This window comes from Cricetulus griseus, chromosome 5 (assembly GCF_003668045.3).
Source record: "Cricetulus griseus strain 17A/GY chromosome 5, alternate assembly CriGri-PICRH-1.0, whole genome shotgun sequence".
Taxonomy (NCBI): Eukaryota; Metazoa; Chordata; class Mammalia; order Rodentia; family Cricetidae; genus Cricetulus; species Cricetulus griseus.
The window spans coordinates 180,769,925-180,790,569 of NC_048598.1; the positions used below are offsets into that span (position 1 = coordinate 180,769,925).

General features: G+C 55.0%; 1 non-coding gene and 1 gene segment (V, D, J or C); both read left to right on the forward strand.

The window, feature by feature from the left end:
* Positions 1-20,284, forward strand: part of LOC103161202 — a 359,419-nt gene extending 339,135 nt beyond the window's left edge. The window contains 5 exon segments of the C gene segment in view: positions 16,553-16,843; positions 17,348-17,677; positions 17,787-18,107; positions 19,557-19,687; positions 20,201-20,284. Of these exon segments, the coding sequence occupies positions 16,553-16,843; positions 17,348-17,677; positions 17,787-18,107; positions 19,557-19,687; positions 20,201-20,284 (1,157 nt within the window).
* On the forward strand, positions 15,615-15,742 carry LOC113830926. Its single transcript, XR_003485586.1, has one exon. It is a non-coding gene; the product is annotated as a small nucleolar RNA SNORA40 (small nucleolar RNA).
* Positions 20,285-20,645: the final 361 nt, after the last annotated feature.

Here is a 20,645-nt window from a genome sequence, read left to right on the forward strand (position 1 = left end):
CTAGAGACCTGGAGGACTGAGCATCCTTCCTGCTGGGTACAGGGGCCTGGTATCTGCTTGATTAGAGCCTCCATCCTCAAAATGAAGAAATAGAGCCTGCTGGGCCCCAGAGCAGGCCTGAGCCCTTGCTTTCGGTGTGGGCAAGCGTGCGTCCTGTTTGTCACCACATCTGGAAACAGATGCTACTGCTGAGAAGCTGCCTGTGAAGAGGCTGTCGGTGCAGGCGACAGCGTGCAACCGCTGCAACCCACATGACAGGCTGGGTTACAGACTGTGGCTTCGGTACCAGGAAAAGCATCAACCAACAGTCCTACAGAGGCTCCAGAGCCACAAGGCCACCACATGTCTGGAGCAGATGGATGTCAGTCGACCCGTCTATGACACAAGAGGGGAGCCATGTGACAGGCATGGCCTTGTGTTGCTGTGCAGACGGGGAACTCAAGTAGCAAGGCGAGGGCCATGCGGGAGAACTTTGGCACCAGCAGGGTTTTCTAAAGCATTATCACAAGCATCGTTGTATAATTTTTATCTTCTAGCCAGGGAAAAGCTCCAATACAGACTCTCAGGACCAAATCAGGCAGCTTCCATCCCCAAGACAGGCCGTGAATCTCCAGCTTTGGTGCTCTATATTCCCTGGGGCTGCCTAGGGCTGTCCATGGGGTCTCTGGTGGAAAACATAAAACCAGAAAGCAAGAGGGGTCTCTGGGCACAACTTCCCAGGACCAGCAGAGCAGTGGCCATAATCCCTCCAAGAAGCCTTCTCCAGTAGGCTGAAGCAGGCAGTCTTAGGGAAAGTGTCATCCAGTGTCTCAAGTGGCCTTGCAGGCCCTGAGATACTTGCTGACCAGCATGGTCATTTGTCTACTTATTACTTCTGGTGTATTTTTCATGTATCTGTGTGTGTGTGTGTGTGTGTGTGTGTGTGTGTGTGTGTGTGTGTGTGTGTGTGTTGCTGGGGAACACGTGCCACTGAACACAGAGAAATTAGAGGACTTGCAAGAGTCAATTCTCTCTTTCCACCAGTGTGGGTCCTATGTATTAAACTCTGGTCCTGGCGCTTGGCATCCTTCCCTGCTGAGCCATCTCACTGGTCCATTCTTTGAGCCGATTATTGATTCATCCATCCATTCATTCTCCTAAGGCCAGAGTGTGCCCTTTGCCCTCTAATCCCTGGAGCCAGAATGGGAAGCAGGTTGATCAAGTGATGGGCACTTGAGAGACGCACAGTACCAGAGATGGTGCCAAGGTAGAGAGAGACTACCAGTACCAAGCAAAGGGCGGAGCTCTGAGGGCTTTGGGGTGAGAACATTAGGGGAGTGGACAAGACCTCTGGTGTAGCAGAGACTCCACAGTCCAGGCCAAGTGATGCTACAGAGAGTTAGCTTCTTCTCTGCCATGGGCTGCTATGACAGATGGATTCTTTGAAAGGACTATTCTGACCATGTGGCTCATGCAGAACCGGGCTCAGCAGTTGGGTTTTGAAGCTGGGAGCCTCCTCCATGGGAAGCCATTGGGGAGGTGGACAATTCTGTGAAAGACTGGAACCCTGCAATGGAGGGCATCAGGGCTGTGCTGGCCAGATTAAAGGGTGATGGTCCCTGCTTGGTCACAGAGAAAGATCTGACGTATCTGTGACAGGAAGGAGGCGCTTTCAGGAATGTACCCCCAAACCATCTGAGAGCTTCTGCTCTGACACCCTTTCTCAAAGTCTCTCAGTTGGTACCCGGAAGCTTGTCGGGAACACAGGCCTCTCCTGGGGGTCATTTTGCTGCTGCCCAGGGTCTCAGAATTTTTACTTTCTCATTTGAACTGCTTCCCCTGCATAGAAAATAAGGCTTCCCTCATTTTCCTTCAATGTCTTCCCGTTCCATTCTTCTAGGGTGGACAAGAACCCAAGAGAGAGAAAGGGATCACTTCGATATAGTCCCAACTGCATGTCCCAAGTAATGTACTTCCTCCACAAGACCCCCCCCCACCATCACCACCTCCCAATAATGGCATCAGATTCTGAATCCATCCGTGCTGGGTTGACCCACTGATGAGTTCAGAGCAAACTCTCAAGATCTAACCATCTCTGGGAAATCCTGCATAGACCCCACCAGAGAAATGCCATCATGCGACCCAGTCAAGGTGACAGTCACATGAACCATCTCAACAGAGAAGGGAGAATCTTGCCACAAGTTCTCAACATCAGCTCCTGCCTCAGTTTCCATCCTGCTGGATTGTCCCAGGAAAATCAAACTTACCATCCACATTTCTGTCCCAACTGTGTAGCCAGTCCCTGAAAAGTCTTCAGCCCCTCCCCACTCTATCTGTGTCTGGTCTCCACCCTTCTGGAACTGGAGCTATATTTCTGTGTGTCATTGCCTGTCATTTGTGTCCGTCATCTGTCCTGCCTCTGCTGTCTACCCACCTATCGTCTCCATTTCATCATCCTCTGTCTCTGTCATCTGCTGTTTATGCCTGTCCTCTGTCTGTCATCCATCCACCATCTGTCACTTGTTCTGCTTCTCTGAAGACCCTTGGGTGCTCATCTCTGAGACTCTGAAAGATGGAAAAGCCTAGTGTGGTGTCAGGCGGGCATGGTGACTGGACTGTGCTTGTTTGAGTTTGCTTCAGGGGGACCAGCATTTGGATGGTGTCTGTTTGAGTCAGTTGTAACAGGGAAAGCTATGGCAACAAGAGTTTCCTAGAGAAATGTTTCCTTCTGGCACAGTCTTGCCTCCCTTAAGTTCTCTATCTACTGCCATGTGTTTGTTCTCTCTGGGACTCTGGTCCAAAGCACAGGTTTTTTTCTGGAACATGACTGCCCTGTGTCCCATCCTCCCTATCTTGAATGTCCACCTAGTCCCTAATCCACATATGACCCTGGTCAGAAGGTTCATTAGGGACCTGATGTGACTTTATAAGTGAGCTAGGTAATTACCAATACGGAGTCAGGTAGAAATATAAGGGTATTTAATAGGGAAAAGCCTTACTTACAGAGCGAACCAGCCAGCCGGTGGTAGTCTGTACAGCAAGAAGCAAAGAGAAACCGAAACCGAAAACGCAGTCCCCCTACTCACTCTGACCACGCCCTCACAAGCCCTCAGGTACTCTTGTAGCCAGCCCCTAAGAAGGCGTGGCTACAGCTTCCCCTACAACTGTGTATAGACTCACGGACATTGGACTGGGGATCTTCTTGTTCCCAAAGTTCAGGTTTCATGAGGATATGGACATCCATGAGCATTTCCTAGAAGAAGATGCACAGAGAGTTATAATATCAGAGGACACTGAGTCCAGAAGGAAGTGTGGCCTAGGTACCACACAAATAAGCAGAATGGATGAGATTTTAAATGGCCTGAGCCCCTCAAAGACTCCCTGCCCAATCATGTCCCTATAATTGGAAGTAACCACCTGTTTCCTTTCCACCACCATAGAAAAGGTCCACTTCACCCACTGGGCAGGGTAGATTGATGAACCAAACCCACACTGGGGGCCCTTTAGTCCTGTGAATTAACCAGAGATAGCTCCTGCTGTGTGGGAGCCTGGCAGATGGTGTGGGAACCAGGGAGACGTCAGAGGTGGAAATATGGGGAGAGAAAGAGGTGCCACAAAGGAACGCCACGATGTGACAGACACTCACTGTGAGGACCGCATGTGGGCAGAGTGTGGAGACAATGAGAACAACTTGGAGGACAGCGTCCGCAGAATGGGGCGATAAGGAGGTAGTGTAGGAAGGTCTGAGCACATTGTGAGGACGTCATGAGAGTGTCAAAAGCACTGCAGGGCAGTGGTTCTCAACCTTCCTAATGCTTTGACCCTCTAATATAGTTCCTCATGTTGTGGTGACCCCCAAACCATAAAAATTTTCCGTTGACACCTCACAATTGTAATTTTGCTACTGCTGTGAACCACAATGTAAATATCTGATATGCATGATATCTGATATGTGACCCCCCCAGGGGCCATGACACACGGGTTGAGAACCACTGCTCTAGGGGCTTACCAGGGACACCATGGGGACACCATGAAGACAGGATGGGGACAGCCTGGGATGCTGGGTGAGGTGAACGCAACAGTGTGGAGACAGATGGGAGGCAGTGCAGGGATGGTGTGGCCAACCTTGAAGAGTGTGACGGTGGCGCTGAGCGCCAAGAGGGCCATGAAGATGGTGATGTTTGTCCAGAGCCCGTCCAGCTCCCCGTCCTGGGCCTCAGCACAGTTGTAGTCCAGTTCCAGCTCTGCACAGAAAGGGACAGTCAGTGTTTGTCCCAACAAGGCAGGGCTGGGGCAGTTCCCTGTGTGGCAGGTGGGTCATCAGGGAGGCAGAGGAGAAAGGGCCAGCTGGGCTGGGCCAGCAGTCGCTCCCTGAGGCCAGCATTCTGCCCACTCTGGGCAGCAGCGTAAGTCCCCCCAGCTGCTCCAGCTCAAGTCCTGGACTCAGCCAGACACACTGGGCCTGATGGTAACCTGGACTGTTTAGGAGCCCTTCCTATCTGCTCCACCCCTCAGTTCTGAGGCTGTCTGGGATGAGTCAGGGATCCTGACCCCTGACCCTCTCTGGCTGTTCCCAAGTCCAGAAAGCCAAAGTGATGGTGGCAGAGCCTGTGTCTGGCGACGCCTGGGCCTCACAGAAGATCCACACTGGGGAATGAGCAAGGCCACTCAGTTGTGTGGGGAAGGGATTATTGCTGAAGTGCAGCTCCAGAAGGGCTCTGAGACACTGGAAGGAGATGTGAGGTTGCAAACAGTGAAGGATCTGACCACGGTTGTCTTTTAAACAGATGACGTCGATTAACTCAAGCCATTGTTATTTACACAAGTTCTAATGCATCCAAGCATGAGCATTCTCATTACATTTCTCTCTAATCATTTTCCAAGAATCAGTAATATTTACCCATTTTATTTTTTCCTCTCCTCCACTCCCTTGTCATCACTGATCTTTACCCCATGTCGTGAGTTTTTATATTGAAAGCCAAATGATCATATCTAGCCAGGCACATCTTACTTATACTGTGCCCTAGCCAGCAACAAACGCATGGTTACAAAACAAGAGATTCAAGCCTTATGGTTAGTCCTTAATGATGTGATACTTTTCTTTATGTTTTTGTAACCAGCTGAGTGTATGACGCCATACCTAGGATATTACTTTCAGATATAAGTCAATTTCCAAATAATCTGTATATCACTTTTATATGGGCAACAGTTATAATCCTATTCATTATAAATTCACAAAATGGTAATGATTACCTAACTCCGTTAGGACCAAATTTCCGTTCTTCCTGGCAGTTTCTACATGTACTTTTTACTTCCCAGGGAACTGGAAGTTTTACTGATACAAATATCTAACCATATATATCCTGGCACCAGAGAGATATCTGACCTTTCGTATCTTTTACCTTTCCCTTACATGCCTCTATGTTTTGTTTTGTTTTGTTTTTTTTAATGTCATCTTTTAAGAAACCATCTCCCAAGCCCTTGAGGTCTTTGGAATATAGTTGGCTCTTTTCTAGGATAGCTATGTAAGCAAAAATCATTAACCTTAATGAGTTCCTCCCGCTTACTCATGGACAACTGCAAAGGCAGACAGGGGTGACCAAATAATCCAGTTCCTACAAATGACTGCAAAGAGGCTTAATTTCTTTATAGAAATTTCTGGAAAAATTATCAGCTTTTTGTTCCCAGGAAACTCAGCTATAATCACAACTGACAAAGCAAAAAATTACCATAAGAGTACAGCGAAAGTCAGAGAGGCCTGAAGAGCATGAGCTCCCTAGGATCAGCTCATGGGTCTGCGGCATGGGCTTCCACAGGTCCTTGCCTCACAGATGGGACCCTCCTCCAAAGGACCTTGCCATAAAGAGCTCCATTCCCAAAACATTTACACACTGTCCCCAGGGGTGACTGTATGGCTTCCATCAGATGTCAGAATGTCCAGGAGCAGACTGACGAGAGAGACCATGTGTTGTGGGGGTGGTAAGGGTGCAATTGCGTTCACCTGACCATATGTGAACATTGAAAAGGAGCCCAAGAGAAGGCCTGATGTCTCTCTGGGTCTGAGTGTTGCACAGGGTGCTCATAGGAGTATATAAGGTTTGTGTATGTGTTCGTGCACCATACATGTCAACGCAAGTGCCATGTGGGCTGACTGATAATCACCAGGCAGGTTCTAATGGGTCTAAATTCTGCTTCCATGTATCTGGACAGTTTCTCCTTTGAGATGACCTCAATTGCTTTGAGTCCAAAAATTGAGTATCCTCTGGATAGGCAATGACCCAACAGGTAGGCAGCCTCACCCAAGTCAGGCAGAACTGACTGTGCTGGGTGTGTTAAGTTTAAAGGTCACTCTGTATGCGCATGGCTAGACATGCCTCTGCAGGGTCACAGAAGAAAAAGAAAACTTGATCGGAAGGGGGACAAGGACAGACTGACAGAAGCAGGGATAGTGAGTTCTTTCTCTTGAGGCATTGCTAAAGGACATCCCATCACAGTGTTGAGCAGCAGCCAGGTGGAGAGAGAGGCCTCCTCCCCTGTGAGAGGTGACTTTGACCTGGCAATGTCCCCTGGCAATGTCACCCAAGGGTGAGTGCTGCATTCATTTACCTGGGAAATAAGAGAGGTTGTGGTGGTTGTGGAGTTGTGTAGAGCCTGTGACATCACATGGTGAGCAGTTCCCTTCTGCTGCCTGTTCTTGTCCACAGGAGCTTGCTGTAGAGGAGTAAGGCCTCACTGGAGCCCAGGATGAGATAGGTGCTCTTACAGTTTCTGATCTAGCTCCCATTGCTGTACCACAGGTGGAAGCCATACATGCCCATGTGGATCAGACTAACCTTGTTCTCAGTTGCCTGTTCTTATTGGGTGGAGGCATGGTATAAGCTTCCAGCACAAGGCCAACCCCCTGTGAGGACAGGGGACAACACACATGTCACTGCCCAGGTGGAGGGCAGTCTACTCCAGACTCTGCCTGAGTGTCCCTCACACTCCACGCAGTCCACCCCGCCTGCTCCCATCTTTGGGTTTAGAGACAGTTTTCTCAGTGGGGGCTGGGAGGACCCTGTTGTTGGCCTTGAACTTGAACTCCTCACCCTCCAGCCAGTCCTGATGGGAAATGAGGAGGACATTAACCACACAGAAAGTGCTGTTGCACCCTCCCCTGGGGGTGCTCTGAGCTTCATCCATGCACTAACTGAAACGGACCTTGGAGTCATCCTGGCTAATGTCCACCACCACACATGTGATCCTGGGAGTCATGCATGCACCCTGCTGCTTTAGGGGGAAGGTGATGGTCCGATCAGGAGATCAGGAGCTGGTGACAAGAGGATCAGTCAGCACCTGGGCCACCTTCTACTGTAGGGTATCTCAGGACACTAGTTATCCTCCTGGAGCTAAGATCAAGGCCTAGGGACTCAGTTAGACACTCAGGCACAGGTTTGGGTCCAGGACACACAGAAGTTCCTTGCCTTGGGCTGAAGTCACACAGCTGCTCATCCTGGTTGATCCAGGAAAGAGAATGGCATAAGCCTGACCTCCAATGGACCATCCCTCTGCAGGACACCCTCTTAGCAGTTTTCTTGTTCACCTTGCCAGCCAGGTGGGTTACATGGCAGGTAGCAGTCTGGCTGGTTCAGGCGTTAGCAGGCCTAATTACCTGGGATACTGACAGAGGATGGCTTCAGCTACAAGGCAGGGGTCACCATGGGAACCGGAGAGTAGATGGACAGGGCCATTTTTCTGTCTGAAAATAAAAATGAGTGAGCATGCTGTCTGGCCTAGAGAAGCCCTTTTCTCCATGCAGTCCTCGGTCCACTAGGACGGTATGTACCCCTACTCTTCATGAGCCTGACCAGTCTCTATTCCTTCTAACCCTGGCTCCTACTCTTAATCCCGGGGTCTTGCTATACCCCAAACCCTTACCCCGGCAGCATTTGCTCTAGTCGCAATGGACTCTCTTCTTCCCAGTATAGAGTTAACTACCCTGCGTACTCCTCCTGCTCCCTGTTTCCTGTGAGACCAGAATCAGTACTCTGGTCCATGACCCCAGAAATGAAACCCATGTAGTTCCAGCCCAGGAGACCCTTCTTGTCCAGATACCCTGTTAGTTCGGTTAAGAGCCACTTCCGGGCCTTTGCCCTGCTTCTCTTTGCAGCCACACGATCCACTGCTTGCAAGCACAGTCAGAGGCCTGAGCCCTGGCCTTTCCCCATCTGATCTGCGCTCTGCCCTCCCACTCTGGACTTCGTTTACCTCCCTGAGCCACAGAAACTGCTGGGCTCTCCTGAGATGGCACTAGCTGGAGAGAGGGAATGGCAGAGGTTAGACCCACCTAGGCTGGGTCTATACCGAGATCAGACCTGAGTGAGAGGCTTCTCCAAAGAGGTAGTCAGGAGACAGTGGACATAATCACTCAGCAACCTGGGACTCTAGGTTGTGACAGCCAGGATTCACACCTTCTGTGGGTCTCACCCCTGCATGATGTAATCTAGACCATATCTGGACTCCCCCTTGTCTCTCCCTACCCCAGACACTGAAACCACCAGAAGAAAGAGGAACTTCAGGAAGCGTCCCGTGTCACCCAGTTTCAATCCTGTTCTTAGTCTGTACTGGGTTGGGAGAAGCGTGGCATTCACACCTCTGGGGCAAGGACTGTGAATCCTGGAAGAATGAGACAGAGCTCAGAGCTGAGCTGTTAGTAGCCCAGAACCAAAACAAGACATACAGGGTCCATCTTCACAAGTCCCAACATGGGAGTGTGGTCAGCAGAGAAGGCTGGATCTGGAGAAAGCCACAGCTAGGGACATCAGTGAGCTTCTTCTAACAGACAGCAGATCACAGGAGGATGGGAAGGAGGGGCCTGTCTGTCTGCAGCTCGGTGTCCACCAGACAGTCTCCAGGGATTCCACGGACAGGTGCACAGACCACTAAAGCTGTGCACGCCCACAGACAACCAGAGGAAGCCTCGAGGAGTTGACGGGATAGACCCAGAAACCTGGGGCGTGGACTTGGCCTGGCCTAGAGGCTAATAGACCTAAGGCAGCTGAACCATCAGGGAAAAGGGAACCTAAGGGAGCAAGGGGAGGGCAGAGGCCTACAGAACTGAGAGAGTGGGTAAAGAGAAAATGGGGAGGAAAGGGGTGTCCATAGCACTCATCCGGCTGATACACCTGATGGAGAGAGCTTGAGTAAGAGTGGATGCCCTGGGGTTCTGGAGTCAAGCCCAGCATCGGAGAGCAGAAGAAAGAAGGTAAGCTGGGCAGAAGGGAGCCTGTCAGAGGACCTCTGGGGACCAGGCAGCACAGCTTCAGGTGGGCTCTGGAGGATGAGACAACTCAAGAGTCACAATAGCTCCAAATGCTCAGAGGGTAGGTAAGGGAAATCTGGGGTTGTAGGAGTCGGGAAAACCCAGCCAGGCAGCTACAGGTGAGCTGGGACTAGTGACAGTATGGGAATCAAGCTTAGGAGCTACAGAAGCCGGCGACAGCTATGGCAAGTGAGGTTGACAGGGTTCCAGGGCAATCCCAGGGACCAGGAAAAGCCTTTTCAGGAAATCCAGAGCATTAGTAGCTGGGAAGGCAGGTTGAGCATCTATAAGGATACTGTGACAATTGAAGAATTTGGGTCCTAGAGCAGCCCTGGGAGCTTAGGGGACCAGTCTGAGCAGCTACGGGGAGCTGGAAAGGATTGCATAACTGGGGAACAGGCAGCCCCAGAAGCTCAGAGGACCATATTGTCAGCTACAGAAGGGATGGGGCATCAGTACTGAGGGCTCAGCATAGCCAAGTAGCTCCAGAGACCAGGGAAGAGCAGTGACTAGGGGAGTTGGGTAAGAGGAAAGTGCTGGGGTCCAGGGTAGCCCAGTAGCCAATCTGGGGACCGAGCCAAGCAGTTGAAAGGGAGAGGACAGGGAATAACATGGGGTACAAGGAAGACAGATGAGCAGATACAGGGAGAGGACAGGGAATGGCATGGGTATAGGGGAGACAGATGAGCAGGGACAGGAGACCTAATGTAGATAAAAGCTGACAAGACAGACCCAGGAGCTGTGGGACCAGGCTGGGCAGATACAGGAAAATCATGGCTGGTAGAAGGGACCAGAGAAGTAGCCATGAGGAAGAGAGGGCTGATGGGAGTATGGAGGTCAGACCCAGCAGCTATGAGAGGACAGAACAAGTGGAGATTGGGAATGAGACTGAACAGCTTCAGGTAGAATGAGAGCAGGGCAGAACCAGAGGCTGTGAGACCAAACTGGACAGCCAGGGAGAAACTGGGACAGGCTGGATTGTGGAAGACCAAACCCAGCTAGTGTGGAGAGGCTGGAACAGGTGAGAGAATAGGGAACAGGACAAACATCGACAGGGGAGCAGAGGTGAGTGGAGGAGTAGAGGGGAAAATTTGGAAATTGCAGGATGTCAGAAATAATGAGGGGGGAGAGTAGCGCAGGAGCTCTGGGGACAAGTCTGGGAAATGGGCAGGTGGGGTGTGAGGTACCAGTCTGAGAGCTATAGGGAAGCCGGGGCAGGTGGGGAGTGAGGGACCTGACCTAGCTGCTAGTGAGGAGCAGGGGCAGGTGGGGAGTGAGGGACCTGACCTAGCTGCTAGTGGGGAGCAGGGGCAGGTGGGGTGTGAGGGACCGGACCTAGCTGCTAGTGGGGAGCCGGGCAGGTGGGGAGTGAGGGACCTGACCTAGCTGCTAGTGGGGAGCAGGGGCAGGTGGGGAGTGAGGGACCTGACCTAGCTGCTAGTGGGGAGCAGGGGCAGGTGGGGAGTGAGGGACCTGACCTAGCTGCTAGTGGGGAGCAGGGGCAGGTGGGGTGTGAGGGACCTGACCTAGCTGCTAGTGGGGAGCAGGGGCAGGTGGGGTGTGAGGGACCTGACCTAGCTGCTAGTAAGGAGCAGAAACAGGTGGGGTGTGAGGGACCTGACCTAGCTGCTAGTGGGGAGCAGAAACAGGTGGGGTGTGAGGGACCTGACCTAGCTGCTAGTGGGGAGCCGGGGCAGGTGGGATGTGAGGGACCTGACCTAGCTGCTAGTGGGGAGCAGGGGCAGGTGGGTGTGAGGGACCTGACCTAGCTGCTAGTGGGGAGCAGGGGCAGGTGGGGAGTGAGGAACCTGACCTAGCTGCTAGTGAGGAGCTGGGGCAGATGGGGTGTGATGGACCTGACCCAGCTGCTAGTGAGGAGCAGAGACAGGTGGGGTGTGAGGGACCTGACCTAGCTGCTAGTGAGGAGCAGGGGCAGGTGGGGTGTGAGGGACCTGACCTAGCTGCTAGTAAGGAGCAGAAACAGGTGGGGTGTGAGGGACCTGACCTAGCTGCTAGTGGGGAGCAGGGGCAGGTGGGGTGTGAGGGACCTGACCTAGCTGCTAGTGGGGAGCAGGGGCAGGTGGGGTGTGATGGACCTGACCTAGCTGCTAGTGAGGAGCAGAAACAGGTGGGGTGTGAGGGACCTGACCTAGCTGCTAGTGGGGAGCAGGGGCAGGTGGGGTGTGAGGGACCTGACCTAGCTGCTAGTGGGGAGCCGGGGCAGGTGGGGTGTGAGGGACCTGACCTAGCTGCTAGTGGGAGCAGGGGCAGGTGGGGTGTGATGGACCTGACCTAGCTGCTAGTGAGGAGCCGGGACAGGTGGGGTGTGATGGACCTGACCCAGCTGCTAGTGGGGAGCTGGGGCAGGTGGGTGTGAGGGAACTGACCTAGCTGCTAGTGGGGAGCAGGGGCAGGTGGGGTGTGATGGACCTGACCTAGCTGCTAGTGAGGAGCAGAAACAGGTGGGGTGTGAGGGACCTGACCTAGCTGCTAGTGGGGAGCAGGGGCAGGTGGGGTGTGAGGGACCTGACCTAGCTGCTAGTGGGGAGCAGAGGCAGGTGGGGTGTGAGGGACCTGACCTAGCTGCTAGTGAGGAGCAGGGGCAGGTGGGTTGTGAGGGACCTGACCTAGCTGCTAGTGGGGAGCCGGGGCAGGTGGGTGTGAGGGACCTGACCTAGCTGCTAGTGGGGAGCAGGGGCAGGTGGGGTGTGAGGGACCTGACCCAGCTGCTAGTGAGGAGCTGGGGCAGGTGGGGTGTGAGGGACCTGACCTAGCTGCTAGTGGGGAGCAGGGGCAGGTGGGGTGTGAGGGACCCGACCTAGCTACTAGTGAGGAGCAGGGGCAGGTGGGGTGTGAGGGACCCGACCCAGCTGCTAGTGAGGAGCAGGGGCAGGTGGTGTGTGAGGGACCCGACCCAGCTGCTAGTGGGGAGCAGGGGCAGGTGGGGTGTTAGGGACCCGACCTAGCTGCTAGTGGGGAGCAGGGGCAGGTGGGGTGTGAGGGACCTGACCTAGCTGCTAGTGGGGAGCACAGACAGGTGGGGTGTGAGGGATCTGACCTAGCTGCTAGTGGGGAGCAGGGGCAGGTGGGGTGTGAGGGACCTGACCTAGCTGCTAGTGAGGAGCTGGGGCAGGTGGGGTGTGAGGGACCTGACCTAGCTGCTAGTGGGGACCAGGGGCAGGTGGGGTGTGAGGGACCTGACCCAGCTGCTAGTGGGGAGCAGGGGCAGGTGGGGTGTGAGGGACCTGACCTAGCTGCTAGTGGGGAGCAGGGGCAGGTGGGGTGTGAGGGACCTGACCTAGCTGCTAGTGGGGAGCAGGGGCAGGTGGGGTGTGAGGGACCTGACCTAGCTGCTAGTGGGGAGCAGGGGCAGGTGGGGTGTGAGGGACCTGACCTAGCTGCTAGTGGGGAGCAGGGGCAGGTGGGGTGTGAGGGACCTGACCTAGCTGCTAGTGGGGAGCAGGGGCAGGTGGGTGTGAGGGACCTGACCTAGCTGCTAGTGGGGAGCAGGGGCAGGTGGGGTGTGAGGGACCTGACCTAGCTGCTAGTGGGGAGCAGGGGCCGGTGGGTTGTGAGGGACCTGACCTAGCTGCTAGTGGGGAGCAGGGGCTGGTGGGGTGTGAGGGACCTGACCCACCTGCTAGTGAGGAGCTGCGGCAGGTGGGGTATGAGGGACCTGACCTAGCTGCTAGTGAGGAGCCGGGGCAGGTGGGGTGTGATGGACCTGACCCAGCTGCTAGTGAGGAGCTGGGGCAGGTGGGGTGTGAGGGACCTGACCCAGCTGCTAGTGGGGAGCAGGGGCAGGGGGGGTGTGAGGGACCTGACCTAGCTGCTAGTGGGGAGCACGGACAGGTGGGGTGTGAGGGATCTGACCTAGCTGCTAGTGGGGAGCAGGGGCAGGGGGGTGTGAGGGACCTGACCTAGCTGCTAGTGGGGAGCAGGGGCAGGTGGGTTGTGAGGGACCTGACCCAGCTGCTAGTGAGGAGCTGGGGCAGGTGGGGTGTGAGGGACCTGACCTAGCTGCTAGTGAGGAGCTGGGGCAGGTGGGGTGTGAGGGACCTGACCCAGCTGCTAGTGAGGAGCTGGGGCAGGTGGGGTGTGAGGGACCTGACCTAGCTGCTAGTGGGGAGCAGGGCAGGTGGGGTGTGAGGGACCTGACCTAGCTGCTAGTGGGGAGCAGGGGCAGGTGGGGTGTGAGGGACCTGACCTAGCTGCTAGTGAGGGGAGCTGCAGACAGGTGGGGTGTGAGGGACCTGACCTAGCTGCTAGTGGGGAGCAGGCAGGTGGGGTGTGAGGGACCTGACCTAGCTGCTAGGTGGGGTGTGAGGGACCTGACCTAGCTGCTAGTGGGGAGCACGGACAGGTGGGGTGTGAGCTGCTAGTGAGGAGCCGGGGCAGGTGGGGTGTGATGGTCCTGACCCAGCTGCTAGTGAGGAGCTGGGGCAGGTGGGGTGTGGGCAGGGACCTGACCCAGCTGCTAGTGAGGAGCTTGGGCAGGTGGGGCTGTGATGGACCTGACCCAGCTGCTAGTGGGGAGCAGAGGCAGGTGGGGTGTGAGGGACCTGACCTAGCTGCTCGTGAGGAGCCGGGGCAGGTAGGGTGTGAGGGACCTGACCCAGCTGCTAGTGAGGAGCAGAGACAGGTGGGGTGTGAGGGACCTGACCTAGCTGCTAGTGGGGAGCAGAGGCAGGTGGGGTGTGAGGGACCTGACCTAGCTGCTAGTGGGGAGCACGGACAGGTGGGGTGTGAGCTGCTAGTGAGGAGCCGGGGCAGGTGGGGTGTGATGGTCCTGACCCAGCTGCTAGTGAGGAGCTGGGGCAGGTGGGGTGTGAGGGACCTGACCCAGCTGCTAGTGAGGAGCTTGGGCAGGTGGGGTGTGATGGACCTGACCCAGCTGCTAGTGGGGAGCAGAGGCAGGTGGGGTGTGAGGGACCTGACCTAGCTGCTCGTGAGGAGCCGGTGCAGGTAGGGTGTTAGGGACCTGACCCAGCTGCTAGTGAGGAGCAGAGACAGGTGGGGTGTGAGGGACCTGACCTAGCTGCTAGTGGGGAGCAGGGGCAGGTGGGGTGTGATGGACCTGACCTAGCTGCTAGTGGGGAGCAGGGGCTGAGGGACCTGACCTAGCTGCTAGTGAGGAGCAGGGGCAGGGGGGGTGTGAGGGACCTGACCTAGCTGCTAGTGGGGAGCAGGGGCAGGTGGGGTGTGAGGGACCTGACCTAGCTGCTAGTGGGGAGCAGGGGCAGGTGGGGATGTTACCTCGGAATTATGGGGTAGCTGGGGTAGATGGGTTATGAAAGTCCAGACCTAGGAGTTATAGGGGGCTTGGGTTGATGGGGTACGAGGGTCCAGACCTAGCAGCTACAGTGGGATTAGAACAGGCTCTATGTGCGAAACTATAGGAAGCACCTACAGAGGAGCTGGGCAGGCAAGAATTTGCGAACGCAAGTCAAACAGCTAATGAAAAGCTGGGCCTTATGGGAGTTTTAGGCTGAGGGCTACAGGAGAGCTAGAGCATTTCTGTGTGAGAGGAACCAGGCCAAGCTGCTTCAGATGAGGAAGGACTAGGGGTCATGTGGAGGACTAAACCAAGCAGCTAGTGGGGAGCTGGATTAGTAGGAGTATGAGGGAGCAGGTCAAGCAGCTCCAGGAGATCTGGGTCCGTTGGAAGTGTGGGGGCTGGGCTACATGCTGTCTGGAGCAGGTGGAGTTGATGGTGGTCCAGGAAAAACCCAGGAGATAAAGGACTAAGATAACTGCCTCCCCCCCCCCACCCCCAGGGTAGATAGGAGGAGGCGCAGCTGTGAGCATTTACACAGAGCTGAGGTAGGTATCAAAGTGAGGATCCCAGAGCAGCCCCAGGAGTTTAGAGGATCAGCTGCAACGGCTCTGGGTCGGACAGATTGGAGTTCTGGAACCCAGAAAAAGCCCCAGTAACTCTGGGGATCAAGCTGAGCAGTTACAGGGGAACTAGGGGATGGGGTGTAAGAGACAAGACCATGTAGCTACAGGAGAAATGGAGAAGACGGGAGTATAAAAGACCCACGAGAAGCTACTGAGGAGTTGGGTTGGTGGGGCCGGGGGGCAGGCCCCTCAGCTATATGGGGGCTGCAGTTCTAATATCAGAGGCCCTAGCTATGATCCTGGGAGCTTATGGCAACATGGGGAAGGGAGGGCTGGTCAAACCTGTGGTGGCAGCATGAGTTAGGCCCAGAGTTGACCCACAGAAGAAAGGTAAGGCAGCTATCAGAGCTTGAGCTGGGGGTTACAGAAGGTAGGGTTCGGGGGAGGTGGAGGGAAGACCAGAAAGGTCTGGGAGCAAGAATAGTAGAACATAGCATTCGTCGTGTGTGGATTTGTTCAGCAAAAACAAAGGCAGGGAAGACAAATGCAAAACTGTGTCCCCTTTTGCAACTCATAACTCATTGTTCAGCACGGGTTTTGATGTACACAAGAAGAAATGTGCTATTAGGAAGAAAAGAAAAAAGAGGAGGAACCAGAATCAGAAGGGACTGGAGACTAGATGCCTTCCTGAAGAATGGGGCATACACTCCGATGGCAAGGGCTACCGGGAAAAGAAAGGAACTTCTCTAGGGCCTGGCAGTGTTAGCACTGTCAGGGAGGACCCAGGACAGTGTAAGGGATAAGACAAGAAGGGTGGGTAGCAGAGGTCACCGGGTTTTCATCACGAGGTCTGAGCTGCATAGATCAAGGAGCAGAACAGTGGCCAGCCAGGTCAAAACAGAAAGGCTTCCTCCACTCAGAATGTGGAGGGTAGGAGGGTTGGCAGCGGTCCTCGGGAAGCAGGGAGGAAGGAGAGCCAAAGGCACAGACAGGGACCAGGAGCACAGGCTGAGGAGCCAATCTGGCAGAAGCGGAGAAGATTGAAGAGGGGCTCCTGGGGCTGGGCTGGAGAGATGACTCTGCAGTTTGGAGAGCTTGCTGCTCCTCCAGTGTACCCCGGTTCGGTTCCGGTGCCCACCCTGCAGGTCACAACCCTCTGTAACTCCAGTTTCAGGGTATCCTACACCCTGCTCTAACTTCCATGGGCACCAGGCACACGCATAGTGCGTATACTCATACACATGGAATAAAAAGACCTAAAAAGAGTTTTAGGGTCAGAGTCTGGGGTCTACAAAGTGGAAGCTGCTGGCCCTAATTGGCTCAGAGCAACTCAAGAAGACACAGTCTTCAGAGAAAAGCTAAGGCCAGGGCCTCTCCAGATATCTGAGCCCACCCATGTCAGACAGTCTCACACATCCTTCTGTCTTGCAGCCACAACAACAGCCCCATCTGTCTATCCACTGGCTCCTGGACAAGGAAGCACAACTGATCCCACGGTGACCCTGGGATGCCTGGTCAAGGGCTATTTCCCTGAGCCGGTGACCGTAAGCTGGAACTCTGGAGCCCTGACCAGCGGCGTGCACACCTTCCCATCTGTCCTGCATTCTGGGCTCTACTCCCTCAGCAGCTCAGTGACTGTACCTTCCAGCACCTGGCCCAGCCAGACCGTCACCTGCAACGTAGCCCACCCGGCCAGCAGCACCAAGGTGGACAAGAAAATTGGTGAGAGAGCAGCCAGGGGAAGAGGAGTTCACTAGAGGTGGGAGTTAGGCATTTGCCTACCTAGACCAACCAGGCTGGGCTGCCATCGCCAGGGAGGGGACCTCAGCCCATGACAGCGGGAGATACTCTCTCTGCTTCTCTCCCAGAGGCCTCTGCCTATGACCATCCAACCCAAAGAGTGCTCCTCTGGGATGGGTAGATATCCCTGTCCCTCGGGTCTCAACCTACCAAGGGTCATTTCCTTCCAGCAGCAGCCTGGCCTAACCCCATGATAGAGACAAACCCCCCCCCAGCTTGGTGCCTTCGCTCCTCCAAACCCCAGTAACATGCAGCCTTCTCCCTACAGAGCCCAGTACATATGGTCCTCCTCAATGTCCTCCGAAACCCCTGTGTCCACGTAAGTCACTAGGCCTCATGTTCCAGTCCCAGAAGGATGGCAGGTGCCCTGAGCATCCCTACCGCAGAGTGTGACCCAGGTACTGACCCATTTCCATCTCTTATCAGCTCCTGACCTCTTGGGTGGACCATCCGTCTTCATCTTCCCCCCAAAGCCCAAGGATGTGCTCATGATCTCCCTGACCCCCAAGATCACATGTGTGGTGGTGGACGTGAGCGAGGATGAGCCAGACGTCCAGTTCAACTGGTTTGTGAACAACGTAGAAGACAAGACAGCTCAGCCACCGTCCCGGCAGCAGCAGTACAACAGCACCTACCGCGTGGTCAGTGTCCTGCCCATCAAGCACCAGGACTGGATGAGTGGCAAGGAGTTCAAATGCAAGGTCAACAACAAAGCCCTCCCTAGCCCCATTGAGAAAACCATCTCCAAACCCAGAGGTGAGTTATGCAGAGTTAGAGGCTCAGGTGTGTGATGCACACAGAGAACGGGCCTGGAATGGACGGCTCTCCACTTAAATGACCTCCGTGCCTACTTCTAACCCCACAGGGCAAGTCCGAGTGCCACAGATATATACCTTTCCTCCGCCTGTGGAGCAGATGGCCAAGAAAGATGTCAGTGTGACCTGCCTGGTCACAGGCTTCCTCCCTCAGGACATCCACGTGGAGTGGGAGATCAATGGGCAGCCACAACCAGAGCAGAGCTACAAGAACACCCAGCCAGTCTTTGATTCCGACGGCTCTTACTTCCTGTACAGCAAGCTCAATGTGCCCAAGAGCAGGTGGGACCAGGGAGATTCCTTCACCTGCTCCGTGATACATGAGGCCCTGCACAACCACCACATGACAAAGTCCATCTCCCGGTCTCGGGGTAAATGAGCTCAGCACCCAGAAAGCTCTTAGGTCCTAAGCTACCCTGGCACCCTCCTGCACCCTTCCCTTGTATAAATAAAGCACCCAGCACTGCCCTGGGACCCTGTGAAACTGTGGTTCTTTCCGGGATGTAGAGGTGAGGCCATGGGCTATGAGGTCTGGCCAGGGTTTGATGCCGAAGTTGTCTTTAGGAAGAGAGTGGGATTTCTGCACTTCCACACCCGGAGCTCACGAGGCTTCCGGACCTGGAGTGCCTTAGGCCTTAGGCAGTCCCTCTTCCTTGCCTTCCCGCTCACCAGCAGCTGCTAGACAGAGAAATACACCTAGAAACCCCCAAGGAAGAAAACACCCAAACCCCACCTCCCCCAGTCTATTCTGTTCTTGTCCCCCCCTCCCCCTCCCCATCCAGGGGTTTCTCTGAGTACAGTGCAGAGGCGCGCAATGGCCATGGGCATGCCAGAGACCCTTGCCTTCCCTACACTCAACTCAGGCAGCTTTGCACAGGCTAGGCCTGAACACCCACAGGGACAGTGCCTGACCATTGATCACTCACTCCTATGACACAGGGTACTGAGGCAAATGGCTCTTGGAGCCCTGAGAGAGAGACTACTAGACACCCACGTGCATGCTAAGCACTGACCTATTAAATCCAACCTGCTGAGCATGGCCCAGCCCATAAGGCACACGTACAACACACACACCTAACACATTGGGACCTCATCTGTGTGCCCTGAACAACACCTACACCCAGCAATGTATCAGGATACCAACCCCCAGCCACCACCTTAACGTCCACATCTGTGCCAGTACAGTCAAACACGGCTTTCCTGTTCTGAGGGCAACTGCATCCTACATGCTCAGCACAACTTCTCTGAAGCCAAATCTGTCTCTGGTCCCTCAGGGTCATGTTTCAACCCCACGTAAACTATACAGCCCATAGCCATAATGGCCTGGATCGCTTCACAGTGTAGAATTTTCTGAAGTCCAGGCATGGCCAGGCACAGGCTCTGCTGGTGATGGGGGGAGACAAGCAAAGGGCTGGCAGGCTGTATATCTACTCCCCACTGTGGTCACAGGCCCTACTCCCCAGCCACCTTCTCCCACAATGATGGGCAAGGCAAAGGGAAGGCCTTCACACAATCCAGGCTACTGTCAGGTCTATTGTGCCTGGCAAATTTCAAGGCAGTTGACAGCAACTGAGACCGATGTCCTAGAGGGAAAAGAAAGGAGATCTGGCCCCAGGGAGGACCCGCTGGCCCCAGGGAGGACCCGCTGGCCCCAGGGAGGACCCGCTGGCCCCAGGGAGGACCTGCTGGCCCCAGGGAGGACCTGCTGGCCCAGCCTAGCTGGCCCTTTCTCCTCTGACTCCATGCAGACCACTTGCCACACAGGGGATTGCCCAGCCCCACCTTGTTGGGACAAACACTGACTGTCCCTCTCTGTGCAGATTTCGAACTGGACGACAACTGTGCTGAGGCCCAGGACGGGGAGCTGGACGGGCTCTGGACAACCATCACCATCTTCATCACCCTCTTCCTGCTCAGCGTGTGCTATAGCGCCACCGTCACACTCTTCAAGGTGGGCGCCGCTCCCCCACTGTCCCCTGTGGTGTTCTACGCTGCCCCCATAACGTCCCCACACTCCTCCCCTGATGTAGTGCGATGTTCCTTTGCTGTCCCTCACTCTGTCCCACCGTTGCCTGCACTGCCATTCACATGAGTTCTCTGTCACTCCCCAGTGTCCCAGGCTGCGTCATTCTGTCTCTGGTGATATCCCCATCCTGTCTTATGAAACTTCCTTGTATTCCATGCTGCCCCTCACGATGTCACTTGCTGTCCCATGCTAACTACCACACTTCCCCCTTGGTGTCCCTATTAGCCTCACCATGGCCCAATGTCATAATCTTTGAGCTATCTCCACACCGTCCCAGTTGCAACCCCCACGGTGCCGCCGCACTGTCTCCTAGTCTGTCCCACCCGGGCCTTCCCATCCCAATCTCCTACCTGTATGAAAGGAGCTGCAGGAGGGAGGGGCCTCTGCCTCACCCACAAGCTTGGGTGTGGTCTCTGACTTACTCTGACCTCTCCACAGGTAAAGTGGATCTTCTCCTCAGTGGTGGGGATGAAGCAGGCAATCTCTCCTGACTACAGGAACATGATTGGACAGGGAGCCTAGGCCCACCTCCTCTGGGATGATCAGGGCCCGTAGGCCCTGCAGAACCCCGTCCATCCACACTGCCCTGTGACATCACCATCCTGCACCAGCCTACACCTCTCTGAATCATCACTCTGGACTGTTGACCCTTTGGAGGACCATGTCGTCAGCAGTCTTTGCCCCAGACCTGGACAACACCTCCACAGCCGTTATCAGATAACTAACGGGTTGGGGCCAGAAGGACCGTCTCCCTCCAAACCAGCACCAGAGGATCTGAAACCTCAGAGTGTCTGCCCGGGAGAAGCTAGGAGCCCACATTGCCTGAGTCCAGCCTTGTGGGGATCAGCCTCAAAGCTGTCCTCACCCACACCATCCTCTGAAA